General features: G+C 47.9%; 1 protein-coding gene across 35 annotated transcripts in view; it reads right to left on the reverse strand.

The window, feature by feature from the left end:
- Epb41l1 (erythrocyte membrane protein band 4.1 like 1) overlaps positions 1-22,223 on the reverse strand; it is a 107,117-nt gene that overhangs the window by 40,387 nt on the left and 44,507 nt on the right. For 20 of the 35 annotated variants that reach the window (XM_048811012.1, XM_048811013.1, XM_048811009.1 and 17 more), the window contains 7 exons: positions 11,061-11,251; positions 10,017-10,181; positions 7,940-8,071; positions 7,405-7,447; positions 5,108-5,183; positions 2,450-2,668; positions 37-124 (listed from right to left, as the gene is read on the reverse strand). In XM_048811012.1, coding sequence (XP_048666969.1) covers positions 37-124; positions 2,450-2,668; positions 5,108-5,183; positions 7,405-7,447; positions 7,940-8,071; positions 10,017-10,181; positions 11,061-11,237 — 900 coding nt within the window. In that variant the 5' untranslated portion in view covers positions 11,238-11,251. The remainder of the gene's footprint in view (positions 1-36; positions 125-2,449; positions 2,669-5,107; positions 5,184-7,404; positions 7,448-7,939; positions 8,072-10,016; positions 10,182-11,060; positions 11,252-22,223) is intronic. The other 15 variants (XM_048811031.1, XM_048811006.1, XM_048811005.1 and 12 more) reach the window with 1 other exon arrangement.

Genomic DNA, 22,223 nt, shown 5'->3' on the forward strand with positions numbered 1-22,223 from the left:
GAGGGGCTTGATGGTTCCTCAGGGGGAATGCAGTACCTTGGCATGGTGCAGATCAACTCCATACATGGAAAGCTTCTTGGCATTCTCAAGGAAGTGGATCTCTGCTTCTCCCGGGGTCATGCCCCTGAGGGAAAGAAAGTGATCACTCAGGACTGTGGGAAAGACCCAGGCCAAATCCTGCTGGCTGAAGGTGGCCACCATCAGAACCCATGCTTCTAGGACACTGGGTAGCTGAGCCTCATTTGAGTCCTTCCCCTCTGTCCTCAGGGCAGGAAGGTGAGCCCACCATCCCCACTTCTGTCCAGCCATCCCCATCTCCCACAAAGCTCTGGTCCAGTCTCATTTCCTCCAAAAAGCAGACAAGGGCTGGTCAGAGTCATATTTTTATCTCATTTGCTACTGAATTAAGCAAGAGCTATAAATCTTCCTCCTCCATGACTGTGACACTATTGCTGAAGACATCGCTCATTATAATCACCCAAGGCTCCTAAATTATTACCCACATAAGATAGGTCTCTCAGAGTTTTGTTTGAGAAGCTACTTTATCTCTCCTGGAGAACAAGTACACATTCTCCTTTCTGAAAAGAAAAGTTATGTAATTAATCAAGGTTCTTTCTTTGCTTTGGCTGTCGGGAAACTCAGGCTACATTTTATACTTAGTCACAGCAACTGTTTTTTGAGTACCATGTGCGGGTTACTGTTCTAGGCACTTTATGTATATTAATTCACAGAATCCTTATCACAACCCTATAAGGTAGGTATCATGGTCATTCCCATATTACAGATGAGGAAGCAGGGAGGTTGAATAACTAGCTCAAGGGCCCACTGCTATTAAGTCACAGAGTCAGTATTTAACCCCAAACAAGGTGGCTCCAGAATTCATACTACTAACCACTTCATCACATTTTTCTCTTTTGTCCTCCAAGCCTGTTTCCTTTCCCCTGTCTACCTCTGGGCCACTATGTGCTTGGGACACCTGGATGCTAAATGTCAATGTGCTTTAAGTCCAAAGAGCTATAGAGACAATCATTAGCATATTTCCAGCCCATATTGATCTGAATATCCTTCTCTGAATTATTATGACTCTTGCAAATCCCCAAGGCACCTTGCTATCTCAGACAGGGATGACAGATGGTGGGCATCCCCTCATTCTTGTGCCCAGATGACCATGGCTCACCAGTCAGATCCTACTCAACACAACACCAAGCAGAAAGTACTAGCCAAGCATGGCTGGTTTGCAAGTCTCTGAGAGATGCACTTGCTGCTGCCCTTGACCCAGCATTCATCACACCCCAGCAGGCTCTTCTATGCATCTTCCACCCCTCCTCTCCAGATGCAGCCCACAGATGCAACCCTCGTCATTCTCTCCATCCTCCATAGTAACAAGATAACATCACCATGGCCCTTCCCACAGGCAAAGCACTTCACTGTTCATAAATGCACTTTCAAATCATTTATCACATTGGGTTCCCTTAACAACCTTAAGCTTGGAGCCTGAAGTACTTCTAGCTTAAAAGGACCCTAGATCCATTTTGATCCAGGGGTTACCCCCAGGGGTTAGGATGCCCTACAGAACAAGCACTTGGAAATAGTGGTGGGGAGCATTTTGGTTGTTATAATAACTAAGTGGTGTTGTGAGCACTTAAAGCCTAGGACCCAGGGAGGCTAAACATCCTACACAATGAATTCTCCTGCCCCAAACAGCAATAGTTGAGAAACAGTGATTGGCTAATTCTGTGCATTTATAGGTGGAAAATAGGGTTTTCAGAGACTAAATAACCAGCCACAAACACATATCTGGTTAATTATCTTCTAACTCCTAGAACAAGGTGCTTTCCACAGCACAATCAACTACTCAACCTCTCAACTCACAGATAGCAACCCTAAGAGCCAACATTCAGTGTGTCTTTAATATGTGCCATGTGGCCCTCCTGACAACCCTACAGGGTGGGTTTACTAGCACCACATTGAACAGATGAGCATGCCAAAGCACAAGGAAGTAGAATGGTGTGCCAAGATCCCTTGGTTAGAAAGCAGCAGAGCCAGATGGCGAACCCAAGCAGGCTGGTTTTCGAGTCCAAACTTTTGAACTTTATGCCAAGATCCAGACATCAGGATGCTTACTTGGAGGCACACAGCAGTTATTATTATGTCCACAATAACTCTACATAGTTATTATTATCTCTAAGTGGCGGATAAACTGGTTTTCAGAGACTCTGGCAGGGAATTATCACATCCATATAGGAACTTAAGAAACTGAGGCCCCAAGAGACTACTTAAAGTCACATAGCTAGTCACTGTCATTCCTGTCGGATGGAGATGATCTGCTCCCAGACACACCTCAGGTTAGGAGCAGAGGCAGCTGGGGTCCAGAGAGCACAGCACCAGGAGTCTAGGACTTTCAGGTCTGCAAAGAGTCCTCTGGTCAAAGGCCAACAGGCCCTCTTACCTATATGTCTTGTGCAGCTCCATGATCCTCTCCTCCAGCTCCCGGGTCTGGTTAGGAGCAAAGCGGAGCTCACTGACGTAGTTGCCCACATGTTCCTCGGCATCATAGTCGCCCAGCTCTGCCTGCACAGCATAGGAGCCCAGCAGGGCGTGTGTGACAAAGGAGCAGGGCAGCCGGCCTGTGATGATGTCTGCCCTCAGCTGGAGGCACAGGTAGTACCTGGAGAAGGGAGAGAGGATGTGGGCTTGGGCCTGCGCCTTCAGACCCCCCAGCCCGGCTGGGTCCCTGGAACCAAGCGGCTCAACACATGGCTCGGTGGAAAAGGACACCCCTAGACACTGGAACTTCATGGGTTGATCATTTGGCTGTATCCTGTGAGATGATTCTGTGACATTTCACACCACTTTCAGCATTTTGGCACATTTCTAAATTTGAAGGGTCTTTTTTCTACCAAAAGAGTATTTGTAATGTCTAATTCATTTTCAAGCTCAATAGGACTACTTTGCTGGTTTTATCCTTTTAAAAATGTCCTGTAATTTTAATTATACAATTAATATAGTCTTATAAGGAAAAAATACAACTTATGAGGTGATTCTAAATTTCCTGTTAGTGCCCTTTTTCATTCCTAATCTCCTCCCCAAGGTCAACACGGTTATCCATGTTGTATTCTAGACATTCCTCCACCAGACACACAAAAATGTATGTGGTTTTGATGGATGGGTGTTTTTAACTTGTAAATGGTATTGAATGGTATATCTGATTCTGCAGCTCACTTTGTCTCACCAAAGACGTGCCGTATGTGAGTGTAGTGACTCTACCTCATTCATTTTAACCTCTGCACTATACTCCACAACCCAGATGGACCTGCATGCCAATGCTTTCCCAAAACTTTTTATTTTGCCTCCAGCTCTAATTGAATTATCTAAAAAATAAATTGGTTTAAAGAAACATTTTCCGACCACCAAGCCATGATTTTTTTATAACTTATAGGCACACTTGGATGATTTTACAATTTTTAGTACCATTTAAAACCATTTTGTTATTGCTTTTTTTGGTTATTGTGCATTCAAAATAATTTTTTTTAGGATATTTTCAGCCAGTGATGCCTTCCTGCCCATTTTTGCTGTTTCACCATTTTTTTTCAACTGCCTATTTCTCTCTCAAATGGCTTTTACTTAGTCCAATTTTTAGTACTCTGTGACATTTTGGAGTCAAACTGAAGCCTTGTCAAAAAAGTACATGTAGCCTCAGTGTATGCTCTGGGCCAAGGTGTAGACCCAGGATCAGTAGCTCAAACGTCATAAGCATCAAGTATGGGCCTATGACATTTTGCTCAAAAGTCTAAAAATTCAGAAATTACTGCCAAACTCTCTGACCAATCTTTCATTTCAATCAATTTGTCATTTTGACCAGTTTATTTTGGGCCTAACTATTTTTGACTAGATCAGCTGCTCCTACCACCCCACCTCTAGGGGCCATCTGTGCTAGGCAGGGCTAACTTCCCTCTTGGTGTTCCTGGAAGCCCAATGCCCAGAGTCTGGCACAAAGAGGAGAGGTACCAGGGGACAAGACTAGAGGGGATGGGGGCTGTGCTGGCCTAAAGCTCTGGAGTTCAGATCCAACTGCTGTCACCTTGGCACTGAACTAACCTAAGGGCCCAGAGTGGGGCTAATGAGGCCAAGGCCTGGGGCCTGATCTACTCCAGGAACATCTGTCTTCTCTCCCAAGGCCAGAGTCAGCATCTTGACCTTGGTCTGTTGTTTGTCAAATAGGCAGCAGGCATTAAAAAGGGACCTGAGGGCACAGAGGAGATGGCTTAGCAGCCTCTCCCACTTCAGAAGAACTTCAAACCCATTCTTATTTTGGGGGTGTAGGGCCTATGACATGAATGACACAGTCCCAGGATAGCCTGACATGAGGGCATCTCTTTGGCTGGGGCTTAGATAAAGATGGGGAATCTTCTTGCTCTGGTTCCTGGAGACAAGATAAGCCCATGGAAGCTCCCACTCAGAAGGATGCTGGGCTCTTCCTTTGAATATACCCTCAGGTCACCTTATCTACTGGCCCGAGGCAGCAGATTGGGTATGCAGCCATGTTCATCCCAGCACCCAGACTGCCCTCCCCTCCATGGTGGTCACCGGCCTCATCTGATCTCCACATGCCTGACATCTACACAGAATGACACACAGGACCAAGCCCCCTACTCTCTCCTTATCTCCAACACTGCAAACTGGTGTCCACCAGCACATCAGCCTTCACTTGTGTGGGGTTTGTCCCAACACCACTTTTTAAAAGTTTGCATCTGTTGCCAACATTTCAAGCTTGCAGTTTTCACTCTCCAATCTCTTGATTCACTACGAAATTAGGCCCAATTCCCATGGGACAACAGTGGCTGTTTTAAATGGACTCAGTTCTCTAAGTTCACAATGGGACATAAAGACCACTGTGAGACCACCTTCTCTGAGGTCAAGGGTCAGCAGCCACTGGCCACTGCATTTGCCTCCCTGTTTCTCTCACACAGCCTGCTACCTTTGCCAAAGGCCTGGCCCCGGCAGATAGCCACGTTTGAATCTGCTGTTGTTTACAGTTCCATGTCTCCTAGGCCAAGTGCCCTCATCCATAATCCCACAGGGCCAGTACTCCTGGCCCACCCCTCACCTGGTGATGTCTTCCGTCAGCTGAGCTGGGTCAGGGGGGTAGAACTTGACTGTGAATGCAAAATTCCAGGGGCTGCCTGAGAGGAGAAGATGGGGAGAGATCAGAGAGACCACATCACTCCAAAGAGTGGCCCAGATGCACCAGCCTACCAGCAAGTCTTCAAAGTCTTCTCCTATCTCTAAATCTCAAGATAATCTAATCATGGAGCCTAGAACATTGTTCCCATTTGACAGATGAGGAAACTGAGGCCCAGGTTGAGCCTTGTGAGCTATCAATGGGAAGATAGAAAGAGAACTACTGCTGTATATCAGGCACACTGTGAATTACTTCACAAATATCACTTCACTTAACCTCGCAACAACCCTGGAAGTCCTGTGATTAGCCTCACTTTGCAGGTGAGCACATGGAGGCCCAGGAGATAATAGGCTCAATTTCATGTGCATTTGTAGTATTTAATCTTCATAACCACCCTGAGGTCAAGTTTCCTTTTTATAGTTGAAGATTCTGAGAGGTTAAGTCACTCTCCTGGTTGGTGGCAGAGAACAGGTATCCAAATTCTGGTCATCTGATCCCAGAACCCAGGGTCCTGACCACAAGGACTCCTGGGAAAAAGCAGCCCCAAGGGATATCACTGTCTCAGGGATAACAGTAATAATAAATAATAACAATAGCTAGTACATGCTGGGTGTACTGTGTACAGGCACCTTGGTGGATGCTGTACCTATGATAACATCACTACTTCTTGTGCTGCTGAACTGTTCTCTGCCTCGGTTGCCTTACCTGGAGCCAGGATTCAAATCCAAGCCTTCTGGCCCCAGTGTCTGCCCCAAATGCCCCAGGGAAGCCAGAAGAAAAAAGTGAGCGACAAACCTGTGCTGGGCACTACGCATGCATTTGTCATTTAACTGTCACTCCCCACCACCACATGAGACAGGAATTATTAGTTCACATGCCAAGGAGAAGCAAGGGCCCAGAGGACTTGCTGCAGGCATCCTAGGTGACAGCACTGAGGCTCTGGAGGAGCTACACCTGATGCTGAAGCTCAGGACACAAGGGCTCATGAAGCCACCTTCAGAAAGCTGAGGGGCTGTTACAAACAACAGAAAGGAGGCCAAAGGGCAGGTGTAGGATGAACGGCTGGGAGGTAGAGGAGGAGGGACAGAGACTGAGGATCCACTGGAGGAGGCACTTTCTAAGGGCCAAGCGTACTCCTCAATGGTTTAAGGTGCCACAAGGAACAATTGCTACATGCCTGGGCAGTGCTGGAAGGCTATGGGCAAGCTCTGGAGGGTGGAGGGGGAGGCCAAGGACTGAAGTCAGCTGACTGCCTCTTCCCCAAGCCCTTGGTCTTCACTAAACACTGTACTCTACACTTGGCTGCCTATACTTGTTTCATTTCCTTCAAGCATGAGAGATAGGCCTCTGAGCAGGGCTGGGGCTGCTAAAGGACAATCTAGATCCCAGGCCTAGGACCCTGTCAGCCCCAGAGAAGTGCGTTCTGCCTGTGTGCCTGCCTCTTTGTCTTCAACTGACAGGAACCTACAGGAAGAATTCCTCAAGCCCCCTCCCTCGGAGTCAGCTGGCATCCCTGGGCCCAGCTGCCTGCTGTCATGGCAACAGGCTCTGCTACAGCTTTCCAGCCAGGGGACCAGGGAGTCCAGGAGAGAGCACCACAGCCAGGGGGAGGGGCCCTTAATGGAGGCATCTCTGCCTCCAGGCTCTGTATCCATTTAAAGACTGAGGCCCCTTGCGGAGGCAGCCAAACTCCCACTTCTTCCATTTGAAAGCTGCCACAGCCCTCCTAACATGCCTTTCTCTCTAGGCCAGGAAGGACAAGTTGAAGGCCTGCTGTCTGCCCTCACAGGGCCTTGAACAGAGTGAAGGATGGGGTTGGGAGGCCAGGGCTCAACTGGTTCAGCCAACACCTGGCTCTGTGACCTTATGTAAGTAACCACCTCTCTGAGCCTCTGAGGAAAGGGGCATTGGTTACTGAAATCTACACTAGCCCTGGGCAGGAGGGTGACTGTTTCCAGGCCATCTGTTTGTCCCCTGTCCTGAATAACTCTCAAGGTACCTTCTAGAACTAATGTCCTAAATGCATTTATGATTCCTCTGCTAACTTGCCTGACTGCACAGTCATTTCTCTTCTCTGGACCTCAGTCTCATCATCTGTGAAACAATGTCAACATCATTCCTGCCCTGTCTCCCCCTAGACCTGCCATGCAGAGCAAAGTCGGAGGGAGCAGTTCACCCAGCCCACCCTTCTACCGCATCTCCAGCCACATCAAGCCACTCACTCCGGATCTGCTTCTTGATTTCCTTGGAGGGATCCAGCCAGTTCTGAAAGAGAAAACAGGGTTCTTTGGAGGGAAGATGGAGGAGAGGGCCAGACTGGGTTAAGGGAGAAATGTCCTGAAATTGCCAGTTGGGAAAACTTGCTAGTGGGGAACACCCTTCCCTGGCAAAAGAAGCTTTTCCTTTGGGACAGAAAGGTGAGGGGACTGAGGTCTGGATTCCCTGCCAGAGTTAGAACCCAGCGCCCTGGGGCAGCCACAGTGACCAGGTATTGCAACCACAAGGGAAGGAAGAAACACTGGCAGGGCTCCTCAGTTCATCTAAGCAACTCACATGGCCATGCTGTGGCTCTCCAGATACCCATATTGGGTGACTACAAGTCATCAAGAAAGGACTGGGGATGGGGTGGAGACAGAACAGAGGGTGGAGAGGGCTGGCTGATCCTTGGGGACATGCAAGTGGAAGGTGCCTAATGAAGGTCTGATGGAAGTCATGGGATACGGCCAGGACTACAGAGACCCTTGGGGAGAGGCCTACCCTCGCCGCCGGCCCCCAGCCAGGTACCTTCTGGCTGTCAGCGTCGCAGAAGGTCAGGCCAAAGTAGTCCTTCTCCAGGAGGTTGAGGTGCTCGCAGACCAGGTCAAACAGCACCTGGCCCCGGCCATGCTTCTAAAGGATAAAACAGAGAGGCAGTGAGGTTAGAAAACACCTTAGGGTGGGACTGGGAGCTGCCTTTGGCTCCACCTGGACACCCAGAAAGTTCTCAAGAGGCTTCCAGTGTCTGGACAGGACCTCAACACTCCTGCCACATGGCTCTGCTGAGCTGTACAGGGCACAGTGCTCAGCCCAGCCAAGCCTTCTTCCAAGTCCTGCTGGGGTTTCTCCAGATCGTGGACTTGCTTGGGGCAAGTAGAAGTGGAAGTGTGGGGAGTGACTGATTTCTCCTTCCTTACATCAATCAAGAGAAGGAGTGGAACACCAAAGTCCTAAGCTTCGGGTGGGAGAGGAAGAGAAGAATCCCCTAAAAAGTGAGAGCCAGGGGCAGGGGAAGAAGGGGAAGGCCTAGACTTAGAGTCATAGTGTGACTTTCACTAAATCTAAGTGAGATCAAGAGAGACCAGTCTGGAAGGCCACGGCCTCCCCAGGTGGCATGTAAGGTGGAAGAGAGGCTCAGGGGACCTCAACCAGCCTCCGCTGAAAGCAGCACAGTTGGACTCACCTCTCCCCACTCCAAAGCAAGGAGGCCTGGGACTACTCTGAACCACAGACACAGCATGAGGATTTAGCACAACAAAGCCCAAAGCCAGTCTAGTAAGCCAAACCCACAGGTGTGAAGACAAGCACCAGTCAAGAGATCCAGGTCAGGAGGAACACGAGGCAGTTGCCACCCAGTTAGGGAACTCCAGAGAAAGAATGAGGTCTCTTCAGGGACCAGGCCTGGACAGGAGAATTCCTGAGCCTACAGGAGCCCATCTGAGAGAGTGAGCTGGTTGAGCCAAACACTCCAAGCACTTCTGGGGCAAGCTGAAGCAGTCGCTGGGAACCATGGGCCAGGAAAGAAAGGGAAAGAGAGAGCCCTTTATTTTGCCCAGGAGCAGGGAAGGTGTTTCACCTTGAAACCCTCCTACCAAAGAAATACACATAAAAACAGACAGAACCAAAGCTTGTGGAGAAGAGGGGCCCAGGCCTACCAGAGTTCAGAAGTAAGTCAGAGGCTGGTGCTGTAGCTCAGTGACAGAGCACTTGCCTAGCACTTGTGGGGCACTGAGTTCAATCCTCAGCACCACATAAAAATAAATTTTAAAAATGAAGGTATTGTAAAGAAAAAGAAGAAGTCACATCCCGTAAAACCAGGGCATGGGGGAGAAGGGCTCCTATAGATCTCAGTGTTGGGGCCACCATCTGAACTCTTCCACACATGTAGAGAAGGGCTGGGTGCAGGGCCCAGGCAGAAGCAAACCTCTAAGGAAGGAGGGGCTCAGAGTGAGGCAAGTCTGAGCCCTTACTGGACGGAAGACACTAAATGTAGGGCCAGAGGGTTGGAGAGGAGGCATCTGTTATGCTGCTGCTGTGAGGCAGGGACCTGTCACAGGGCCTTCCACATGGATGAGAGCATCCTTCCCAGGGGCTGTTTCCCTGTGCTTGGGTGACACATTTACCACGGATAACTAGTTTGTCCTGGAGACTAGAGATGATGCCCTGGATAGGAGTATTCACAAAGAAAGGAAGATCCCTCCTTAGCACCCCCTGCCAAAAAAAATAAAGGGGGATTCTAGTTTAAATGTAGGTATCCGCTAAGGTGAGATTGAATAGCCCAGTTTCTAAGCCCCTGTGATGCAGATCAGCCCTTAGATGGTAACATTCTTGCTAGGGTATAGCCACCTTTTCCTCGTGCCAGCCCTGTGCCATGTCTAATTCTGTTTGCAATCATAATGGTCTTTCTGGGCCTTGTCACCATCTGTACAAAGAAGGGCCAGGCCAGGTCATCTCCCCGGACACTGCAGTTGGCTCAGGACTCCTCTGGTTTGGCCAGGCTAAGGACACATAGGAACCTGCCCTGGCTCTGAGGCCGGCCAGCCAGGGACAGGACATATGGTGCTGGGTGCTCCCCTACCTCCACCTCACACTCATACTCAGAGGCATCGAGCAGAGTGACTCGGCAGATGGCACTCTTGTACTTCTTGGCAATCTTTTGGGGTGATTTCTGGGCCTTGCTGGGCGTGGTCCTCTCTGATAGGCCATCGGCCTCGCTGTAGTCCTTTTCCTCCATGTCTAGACTCTGTAGGTCCAACCAAGAAAGAGTCTGGTCATTAAACTTGAAGCCATAGCCTTTCACACAAACAAAAAGCAATCAGGGATAGCTGGGGCTGGACAGACTCCACCATGAGAGTCACTGCCCTCTGTGATCCTCAGGGTAACCAGGGGCCATGGCTTGGTGTGTATAGGAGAACTCAAGTTTCCATGGGCAATGAGGGCTCTTCATCTGAGTCTTCCCTGGAGGCTGCTGCTAACAGGGCAGCATCTTCAGGCAGGAGTCTCCCACAAAATCAAGCCCATGACTAGAGCTCTCCTGCCTCCCTGGAATAGTGTGCGAGTTATGGGGCAACCATCTGGCTCCTCCTTCTCGACTGTCACAGGGTTAGCATGAGGCTGGCAGCTGTGGATGGATCACCTGGAGGCAAGGGCCAGAGCCCAACCCTGACTCCCTCAATGACCTTGGTTCAGTCCCTGCCCTCCTTGGGCCTGTTGTGAAGTAAGGAGGTATGAATTTGGGGTCACATTGGGCTTGCTAAGCTAGAATGAAAAGGCTCAAAGGTGGGAAAATAAAGTTGAAAGAACAGTTTTTGGAGGTCAGGCCTAGGTTTGAGTTCCGCCTCTATCACTTCAAGGCAAGGTAACTTTGGGTAACTCACTTCATTCCACTCCATCAGTTTCTCCAAGTGTAAAATGGAGAAATGAGCAGCTACCCTCTGAAGTTCGGAGAATTAAATATAAATGGGATCGCGATGCTCCCAGCATAGTGCTCAGCACATAATGGGTCACAAATAAATCTTAGTTTCCTCCTTCCTTCCTGATGAGGAAACACTGGGTCCCTAAGAACTGGAACCCCCAGGACTGGCTGGGCAGGAGGAAGGCCCTCAGGCCCTCAGGTGCATACCTGTTCAGCAGGCCGAGCGTCCTGCTGGGGCGGTTGCTTCTCATTGGAGTTGGCCTCTGGGTGGCCGTGGCCTGCGGGGGTCACAGGGGTGGTCACAGCAGCAGCAGCCTCAGGCTGTTGTGGGGCCTCCTCCTGAGCCTTCTTCACCTCAGATTCGGGGCCTGTCTCTGTTGTCATGGTGACCAGCACGCCTGCATTGGCATGAAGGAGAGCATGTGACAGGGGAAAGGGACAGTGATAGTGTAACAGAGGGGGCAGGAACCACATGCAGAGAGAGACAGATGGAGACAAATGGACAGAGCGAGAGAAGGAGGGAGGGAGGGATGGGGGAAAGGGAGGATGGAGTCATGAGAAGTGAGGACTTAGTAGCAGCAGCTGAGGTCATAGGCCCCCCCTCCCACCTGTGCCCATAGATCCTCAAGGACTCTGATCTTTCAGCCCAGACCTAGAATCTGAGCCCTTTCTAGGGATAATGAGGGTTTCTTTAGAGAGCCCCCATTCTACCAAGGAGCACAGGGTGACTAGCCCCAGGCAGGACCCTGGCCAGGCTGTCTCCAATAGTACCTGGCACCTGCTATTCCCTCAAAAACACTGAATGCACTGAACTCAACCAAGAGAACCCTGAGTTTCGGACCCTTTGGGCACTGAGTCTGGACAAGCCTCTTCATGCCCCAAGCTGCAATAATTCTTGCACATACATCTCATTCCCACCCCCAGGGATGCTGTCAGGATGGGCCCACAGGGATAACAGTAGGTAAGCACCTGTTAAAAATACACCACCCTACCCATGTCAAAGTCAGGGGAATAGGCTCTGGCCCAAGCCTGCCACAAATGTGGCAATCACTTTACCTCTCTACAAAGTGAGGGACTTAAGGTATTATTTCTGGGACAAACTATTCGTTCTTTCCCCCTCGAAGCATTAAATGAAATTCTAGAGAGAATCAAGGACCTAGTGTTCAACTATTTTGTTGAAATTAGTCAACTGGAGAGAGAGACAGAGAGAACAGCATAGTCATATTTACATATTTAAATAATAACCTCAGCACCATGTGTTTGTGTTTTACACAGTTAGGAAAAGATCTGAAAGGACACTCACCAGAGGTTAAGGGAAAAGTGAAAGAGATCTTGGGAATGGGGTGAGATAAGCGAGAAAGTTTGATTTTTCACTTTATATCATTTGGAGTTAACTTGTATCTTTTTAAATGGGTGGATGGATGGATAGACACATATTAACCTACAAGTGTTATTTTAAGGGCAAAAGCACCCACACCTGATCCCAATTAGTGGATCCTCAAAAGGGGTGGGGGGGTGGCTTGTAGCTAAAACCAGGGGAACAGAGAGATGAGCAGGAACCCTCACCACTAAACGCAGGCCCTTCCTCTAAATCCATCAGATTACTGTGTATGAGAAAGATCCAGACTAGACCCATCAGGCCCCTCTCTCCACCCCATCCACCAGGGTAGGCCTCTGATGGCCAAGTAGACACTGAATCCACTCTAGGCAATGCAGAGTCCTTGCCCCAACTTCCTTTATTTTTCTTGCAGTGCTGGGATTGAACCTAGGGCCTCATGCATACTAGGCAAGGGCTCTCCTACCCCAGCCCGTTATTTTTATTCTTTGGTTTCTCTCTCTGCATTCCTGTGGGCACTTGTGTGGCCCAAAGTAAAAATACTGGACAGAAAGTCAGGAACCCTAAGAGCCCCACTCAGCCACAGGGGCACCCCAGGGCTCTGGAGGGGTCATGGCATCCTCGGTCCACACAGAGCTGGTCACAAGCGGAAAGCTTTGTGAGCTGGAGCTTCTAGCACAAATAAGACGGTGTGTTGTTATGGATGCTACTGTTAAGAAGAAAGATTAGGAGGGCTGGGGGTGGTGGTGGTGGTGCACGCCTGTCATCTCAGCGACTCAGCAGGCTTTAACAGGAGGATCACAAGTTTGAGGCCAGCCTGGGCAATTTAGTGAGGCCCTAAACAACTTTGTAAGACCCTGTCTCAAAATGAAAAATATAAATAAGGACTGGGGTTGTAACACAGAGGTACGGTGCTTGCCTAGCACGTGTGAGGCACTGGGTTTGATCCTCAACACCACATAAAAAATAATAAATAAAAGTATTGTGTCCATCTACAATTTTAATTAAAAAAAAATATATATATATATATATATATAAACACACACACACACACACAAAGAAAGGGTTTGGGATGTAGCTCAATGGTAGAACACCTGGGATGTAGCTCAATGGTAGAACACCGCGGGTTCATTCCCAGTACCAGAAGAAGAACAAGGGGAAGAAGAAAGAGGTGGAGTAAGGGAGGGCCTTGGCCACATTGCCGCACTCCCACCCACAAAGGCTTTCCCTCCAGCCATTATACTGGGCCCTAGGGGTACATCTTCAAGCCATAGTTACATAAAAGCTCTCCATCACTCACATGACATTAAGTGCTGACTCTGGGCCAGGACACAAAGTGACAAAAACTGCTCTAGGGGAGCTCGCAGCCTAGGAAAGGTCAACCTGAGACCTGTCTGCCAGGCTCAGGATCTTTCCTAGACCTGCCCTTGATATAGACCAATAGGCAAGAACCCTCGAAATAAATGCTTACTTAATTTCACTTAAAAAAAAATCCACAGATTAATGTGCCTGTTTTCTGCGGTGAGAAGCAGAATCTATGTGACTCTCATGCCAGGCAGTGCAGGGGTGCATCCACTCCCCCACTCTTGGTGGCCTCTGCCTGGAGGCCCTCAGATCCTCAGAACTTTCTCCCAGGTCTGAGTGTCCTTGGAAATAACCAGGAAAGCAATGTTAAAAAAATAACCCCGTCTTCCCTGTGTGTCTCCAGCAGAGCCTGCTGCAGACAGTGCCACTGATAAGAGGAGCTGGATGTCTTTTGAGATAATTAAATCTATTCCTCTTCTTTTACAGGTGAGACTCAGAGAGCGAGAAACTTGAATGACAGTCACCTCCTCAGACATGGCTCCTCTTCTTCTTCCATCCACCCTCCTCCCCACCCAGCTGCCTGACTTCCCAGATCCTAACTCCAGGTCCATTTTCTCTCCTCTGTACCTGGCTGCCTCGAGCAAACCCCATCAGACACACCTAGAAGGAAAAAGCACTCAGGCCCAATTGAACAGCAAGATGCCCCACGGCCAGGGGCAGGGGATAGATGATCCCAAATCCTCTCAGCAAGTGGAAGAAAAAAAGGATACAGAAAATCCTGGACAACGTTTGAATGACGAAGCACAGGACATGACAGTTTATACAGATGAGTCCTATTTTAATTAAAATACACACACAGATCCAGATGGTCCCCAATTTACGATGGTTCGACTTACATGTTTTTTTTAAAGATTTATCTATTTTTAAGTTTTTTAGGTGGACACAATATCTTTATTTTACATTTATGTGGTGCTGAGAATCGAACCCAGTGCCTCGAGCATGCTAGGCGAGCACTCTACCACTGAGCCACAACCCCAGCCCCAACTTACATGTTTTTGAAGTTATGACAATGTGAAAACATACCCAGACAACCATTTTGCTTCTTACTTTCAGTATAGTATACAATAAATGACAGGAGATTTGGGGCTAGGGATGAGATTCAAGCGGTAACATGCTCACCTGGCATGCGCCGGGCGCTGGGTTCGATCCTCAGCACCACATAAAAAGTAAAATGAAGATGTTGTGTCCACCGAAAACTGAAAAATAAATATTAAAAAATTCTCTCTCTCTCTCTCTCTCTCTCTCTCTCTTTAAAAAAATGACAGGAGATTTGTAACACTTCATTATATAATAGGCTTTGTGTTGGAAGATCGTGCCCAACTATAGGTTAGTTAATGTAAGTGTTCTGAGTACACTGAAGTTTCGTTCAGCTAAGCTATTCAGTAGGTGAAAAATTTTTTTAGTTGTTGATGGACCTTTATTTTATTTATTCATATGTGGTGCTGAGAGTTGAACCCAGGGCCTCACACATGCTAGGCAAGTGCTCTACCATTGAGCTATATCCCCAGGCCTTGAATGCATTTTTTATTTATGATATTTTCAACTTACACTGGGTTTTTCAGGCTATAATATTGTGCTATGTCAAGAAACATCTACATAGAAAATGTAAAAACGTATTACCCATGGTTATTTCTGGATACAGATTGCTATTTTTTGCTTCTTTCAATTTAAATGTAGCTCTTGATTTTTCTACTATAGTTGGAGATTCCTTGAATTATTTATTGATTAATTTATTTTTTCAGATGGGGTTCTCACTATGTTGGCCAAGCTAGCTTTGATCTCCTAGGCTTAAATGATCCTCCTGCCTCAGCCTTCTGAGTAGCTGGAACCACAGGCAGGCATCACCATGCCTGCAGGGCTCCTGAGATAATTGTTTTAAAAATTAAAGGTTAAATTTTTTTTTTCTGATATACATGGCTTGGTATCACAGGATTAGAAGGAGATAAAGAAAGTCCATTAAAATTCGGTTTTAATTTAGGAATTAAAAAAGAAAAATGCAGTATCTTATCTAAAACCTATGATGAAATCTCTATTTGCCTAATCCAAGGATAGCAACATGGTTCTCTCACTAGGCCACAAAGAAGGGGCCAAGGACCTGGCCTTGGCTTCTGACACAGCTGGCCACATGAGCACAGATCTGCCCAGGCCCAGGTCAGCACAGACTGATGGAAACTGCTAGGTGGCAGGCCAGGCCAGGACCCAGAGGGGACCCTTGGGGGAAGCACGTGCTGGTTCCCATGGAGCTTGCTGCAACAAGAGGATGACACTGTCTCAGGAGATGGCATGTTGTGACTTAGATTTGCTAGTGTATGTATCAGCCTCTCAGAAGAGTCTGGACCTGATGATTAAAAATGTGGCCTGCAGTTTCCAAAGATGACATCTAGGATAGGGGCTAGAAGTGGCGTTAGGAGTGTTTAGACAGAAGATGGCAGAGAGGGCTTTTGAGCTGAGTCACCATTTGGGCAAAGGCCTAGAGATGGGCCAAGGGGGCTATGCAGGAAACAGAAGAGACCTTGGCATTCTGATACCTTGAGAACCCTGTAAAGGGGAGCTCCAGACGTCCTGGCAGAAGGGACAGGCTGGACTCTGGGAGAAGTGAAGGAGCTGGGGTGGTGAGAGCAAGCTTAGAAGAGTGAAGAATGTCACTCTGACTGCTGGAGGAGGATGGAACTCCCACCACTGAGCACCTCTGTGGGCCAGAGCCAGGCCAGAGACTTCACAGGCATTCACAGATCCCACACAGCACAGCAGGGCAGGGGGCCCTGCTGCTCGGTGGTTAAAAGCACAGACTTTGGAGTCAGGCACAGGGAGACACCAAAGCCAAGTTCCAATACTCACTCACTCTGTGAACTTGGGCAAGTGACTTCACTTCTCTAAGTCACAGTTCTGTTGTCTATAAAACAGAGATCCTCCTCCCTCCTTCTTAGGGTAGGGATAGAGATTCAGGAAAATAACACAGAGAGCACTTAGCATAGTGTGCACTCAGTAAAACAGAGGAAAACAGAATTAAATGAGTAATGGAAGCCTCAGTGAGCACTGGCCTGCAAACTGAAGGCAGAAATGGATGCAGCAAGAGATGTACTCGGAGTCAGAGGCCAGCAGGGCCAGACTGATGACACCAATGTATGAAAGGCTGAATGCATGGGATTAGAAAAAGGAAAGGTCAGCCAGAAAAGTGAATGCTGACGGCGCCCGCGCCAGTCCTGTCTGGGGAGAGGGGCCCAGCATTGTCAGGGGTGCTGGTCTGGCCAGCAGCTGAGACTCTGCAACATTGCAGCCACCATCTGGCTCCTCTGGTTCACCTTCCAGGGCACCAAGAAGCCTTATCACACTGTGGATCTCCATCTGGGTGGCCTGCAGGGAGAGGGTGTCCCAGCCCTGCTGAGGCAATACCCACTTGGCCCAGCAGTTGTACCTCTTCTTAAAAATGCATCGACAGGGGCTGGGGCTGGGGCTCAGTGGTAGAGTGCTTGACTAGCACGTGTGAGGCACTGGGTTTGATCCTCAGCACCACATTAAAATGAAATAAAGATATTGTGCCCACCTACAACTAAAAAATAAATATTTTTTTTAAATGAATCAAGGGCATCTGGTTAGCCTCTGATCAGGGTTAACATGAGTCAGCATCTCTGAGCCCAGTAATTCAGATTTGGTCTTTTTCTCCATCGCCCACCCTCATTCCTAGCTACTGCTCAGGTCCAAACCACTACTGGCTCACACCAGGATGGCTGTCCCAGCCTGCTCCTGTGGCCACATCAAGGGTTTACTCTTCAGAGAGCATCCACAAGGATTTCTTTCAAAACTCCAGGTGGACGTCCTCCTTAAAACCTCCAATGGCCGGCCAGGTGTACACCTGTAATCCCAGCTACTTTGGAGGCTGAGGCAGAAGGATCACAAGTTTGAGGTTAACCTCAGCAACACAGGGAGACCTTGTCTCAAAATAAAAAATCAAAAGGGCTGAGGATGTGGTACAGCACCCTGAGTTCAATCCCCAGTACCACAAAACAACAACAATGACCAACAAACCCTCCGATGGCTTTGCATCAAAATAAAACACAATAGCAAGCCGCAGGCCTCTGCATATGGCCCTGTCTCTCTTTCCATCACCAGGTCCAATTTGCCAGTCCCCTAGGGCCTCCCAACCCCGCCACAACCGCTGGGAGCTTGCCATACTGGCGTTCTGTTTGTTCTTCAACTGTGCCAGGCTTGCCTCTGCATTGAGGCTTTGTCCTTAATGATCCCTCTGGATGGATAGTGAGCTCATCTGCACTCTTGGTGTGACAGTTCTCGCCTTCAAGTTGCAAATCTATGTGTGCCCCTTGACCATCCTGTCTCAAATGGATCCCTCTCCCTATCTTTTAGGTTATAGCATGCTAAACTGTTTATTTGGTTTTGCCTTTTTACCATTTTTAATCATTTCAAAGTACAACACTTTTCAGGGGCATTAATTATATTCACAATGTTGTACCACAATCATCACTATCTATTTCCAAAAAATTTAATTACCTCAGACAGAAACTCTGTCTCCATTATAAGTAAGCATGTTGGGTTTGCTTGTCTGTTTTCATAGGAATCACCATAAACTGAACTTATACTTATTGAAAAATTTACTTACTCATTTCTATTCTTCCTTTAGAATATAAGCTCCAGAAAGATCTCTGTCTCATTTGCCATTCTCTCCAAGGCTTAACGCAGTTCTTCACAAATAACAACAACAAAGTCAACATTTAGCTGGGCCTGGCAATGTGCACCTCTAGTCCCAGCTACTCCGGAGGCTGAGGCAAAAGGGCCACTTGAGCCCAGGAGTTCAAGGCCAGCCTGCACAACATAGTGAGACCTTGTCTTAAAACAAAACACAACAACTAAATTAATAGTCTACAGAGTTAACATTTATACAGTTTGCTATTTGCCAGGCATTGATCTAAGTACATCAACTAACTTATTTAATCTTCATAAAAACCTATAATAGGTACTCTTATTATCTCCAATTTTCAAAAGGAGGAACTGAAGTTAAGCAAGCTGCCCAAGATCACATGGCTAATAAATGACAGTGCCAGAATTCTGGGATGCATTCACCAGGACTGCATTCACCTTGGGAAAACTTCATGGCTCCCAGCCAGCCAGCCTCTCCTGAAGATTTCTCAGACCTTTAAGCACCCAATTTTTCCATCCAAATCCCTAACATTATCCTCTTTATTTTACTGATGAGAACACACAGGCTCAAAGAGACAAAATGATTTACCCAAGGTCATAGGGCCATGCCAGGTCTCTCTGACTCCCAAGTCCTTCCCACTAGATGGCATTTCAGCAGTTTCAGTGGCTCAACTCATACTAATTTCTCCCGGGGAAGAAGCTAGCTAAGGATTGAAAAGCAAACACACTGGGAAGAGCTGCATTGGGAATCTGTATGACTGCTTCCTGTTTCCATGCTGCCACTTCCTACTTGATCACCTCTTTCTCACTATCAGTTTAGTTTCCTCATCTGTCAAACAGAAATAAGAACTCTGGTCCTCCACAGAGTAATGCCATGGTGCTAAAGGTATTACAGAGAATGGAAGGATTGAGAGCTGTGGTTAAAGTCCCACCAAATACAGAGGAGAGAATGATACAGATGCTTATGATGGGTATCTGAGAAGCATGTCTATGCACACACACATAGAGCAGAACGACATGAGGTCACACAGCCGCGTGGGTCCACGGCCATGAGAAGTCACTCCCTATACAGAAAGGCTGTCTCTTCTAAATCTTTGACATGGAAGACTCCAAAGACTTCTGCCCAGATGTTATTAGGAATTCTGAACCAGATGAGAATAGAGGTAGCGAAGGGGAGAGAGAACAGAAAGAAGGAAGTAGGGAGAAACAGGAGTGGGGGGAGTGGGCAGAGAGCAGGAGGCACCAAGAACCAAGAGAATGCCAGGCAGAAAAAACTCTTTTGTTTTGATGTTTTCAGTAAGTACAGTTACCAAGACAACTCTGCTTTCTTTTTTGGGAGGCCAGGGGGCACATCTCTTTCATCCCCCTGCAACAACTCGTCCTAGGCTGGTACCTCCATTTGCACCCCCAGATCCATGTCCTGCTTAAAGAAGTAGAGGCTGACCCATTGAACTGTCCCTTGAGACTCTTTCCTGCTGCTTCTGTTTGAGTTTGACCAACAGAAGGTGCTGGCAGGAGGGCAAAGGGCAGAAGAAGAAATGTGTTGAGTATACCTTCCCCAACTCCCCCTCCCCGTCCCCAAGCCCCACTGTGACAGCTCCTTGCCCTGCTCCAGCCATCATGGAGTACAGATAGCATTGTTCCCTCTCTCTACTCATTCAGGCTGAGAGTGGAAGACGGATTCTGTCATTGCTAGTTTGTGGGTGCTTCAATACCCCCGAGGGTTCTCTCAACCCTGCTCACACCTGCATTAACATCTCCTCAGCTGAAGCATCTGAGGAGAATTCTGTTCTCTGCCAGAGTCTGCTGATACACCACCTGGCACGAAGTGGGTATGAATCGGGGAGGGGAGCCTGGGAAGAGGCTGCACGGTCTAAAGACTTAGGATGACAAAGGGAAGATAAAGATGATGAAGGAAGACCTTTGGCAGGTCCCTGAACCTCCCTGTGCCTCAGTTTCTTCATCTGTAAAATCATGAGGATAACTTTGCATACCTGACAATTTCACTGTGAAAACGGAGTTGGATCATGTCACCAAACCCTCTAGCTGGTGCTACAGAGACATTAGATCCTCTCATCTTTATTTTTAAGTCCAGAGACTAACATTAACTATTGCATTCCCTGGGAGGAGGAAATGCAGGATTGTTTTTCTTCTTCTCTGTATTTGCCAATTTTCTACTATTATGTATTACTTTAGAAGCCAGAGAATAGAAAGAAGAATGAAAAGAAAAAACAGACAGTGCACTATGGGGCTTATTCTCCTCTCCCAAACGCTAATGATGATCCCTTCCCACAGGGGCTCCCCCTGTATGGAACATGCGCTTCCTCAAGTCACCCTCTCTGGATGAATGTGAATGAAATGACTGGAGGGTGCTGGCTGTGCCCCTCCCAGCCAGGCCCCAAGGATCTAAAAGTGAGCTGAACCACAGTCCGCTTACCAGTGGGTGCTCAGGTCTAGCTGGACATGGCACTAGAGAGGTGACAGTTTCTCAAGGCCTGCAGTACCCATGGGCACTGCATTAAATAAAACCAAGTGATATGAAGAGGCTGCTACCGTCAGCACTGGCTTCTTGCCCAAAAGTTTCACATGCTCGGCACAGCCACAGACTGAGGTGCAGTTGTGGGCCGGGGACCACGTGACAGCCCAGATCTGCAGAGTAACGACATCAGAAAGAAGAAGTGCCTCCTGCTTGGACCATGCTGATGACGCACAGGAGGCAGCCCAGACCTCCCTCTGACAAGGCATCCCCAGAGAGCCAGGCAAAGCTAAGACGCTACGTGAATACTCCCTTCCGGGCTTTAACTCATCCGTGCTGTTCCTGGGCCACTCAGGGCAGAGGGGCTTATTCCCCAGGTCAACTCAGCTGGTCAAGGTCACAAAGCCACTCAGTTTGAGTACAGCCAGGACTAGGATCCAGGTCTACTGGCCCAGAGCCCAGCGCTCTTCCCCCCCAGTCCTGCTACATCCCACGACCTCCAACTTGCTATAAACCATGTAACCAAAGCTACCGTTGCTCTGGATGTAGAAATCCTAACAGCAGTATCAATCCCTCCCACATGCAGGGTGCTTTACAATTTAAAGGATCTTTTATAATCCCCATTTTGCTTAGACCTCACCAATCAACCGCTTTGGAGGCAGAGCTGGAATCCTGACTCCACAGGCTTGGTGACATTGGACAGGTACATAACCTCTCTGAGAGCCAATGTGATCAGGGAAAATGAGAATAATAACCCCTGCATCTCAAAGGCATTTAGTGAGAATGAAACAAGATAATGTACATGAAGCTCTCTTGGCAAAGTATTTGACGTATAGCAGATACTCAGCAGGTGGTAGCAATGGTTCTGATCAGTAAGGCATCACTACCATACAGATGGACAAATTGGGGTCCAGGGAACACAAAGAATCTGCCCAAGGACACTTGGAGATTGAGCAGCAGCAAGACCCCAGCAGCTTACAATATCTTAAGAGAATTTGAAATTTTCACGGGTGAGCTCTATACTGGGTAAGGGAAAGAAGGGGTCCGAAAGAAGGAATATCCACACCCTTTGAGGGTAACAGAGACACACAGTCTCTTCCAAGCAGGCCATCTTCCACCGGGAAGACAGGAGAGGAGGGAAAAGAAGGGAGGAGAAGCAGCAACCCTTCAAGGGCAACTCTCATAGACTCATGGTTTCAAACTTCTTCTCTCACTTGATTTTCATTAATTGTTTAAACACTGTGAGAGTTCATTGTCAGTGTTAGTTAGAACAGAATAAAATTGGAAGCAAGTTTAAATTTCCATCAACAGAAGGTTGGCCCAATTATCTAGGATTTATCCATTAAAAATTAATTACAGCCAGTGCAGTGGTGCATGCCTGTAATCTCGGAGACTCAGGAGGCTAAGGCAGAAGGATCACAAATTTGAGGCCAGCCTCAGCAACTTAGCAAGACCTAAGCAACTTAGTGAGATCCTGTCTCAAAATAAAAAGGGCTATGGATGTGACTCATTGATAAACATCCCTATATTAAGTCCCCAG

The sequence above is a fragment of the Marmota marmota genome, unplaced genomic scaffold, assembly GCF_001458135.2.
Source record: "Marmota marmota marmota unplaced genomic scaffold, marMar, whole genome shotgun sequence".
In the NCBI taxonomy this organism is placed as follows: domain Eukaryota; kingdom Metazoa; phylum Chordata; class Mammalia; order Rodentia; family Sciuridae; genus Marmota; species Marmota marmota.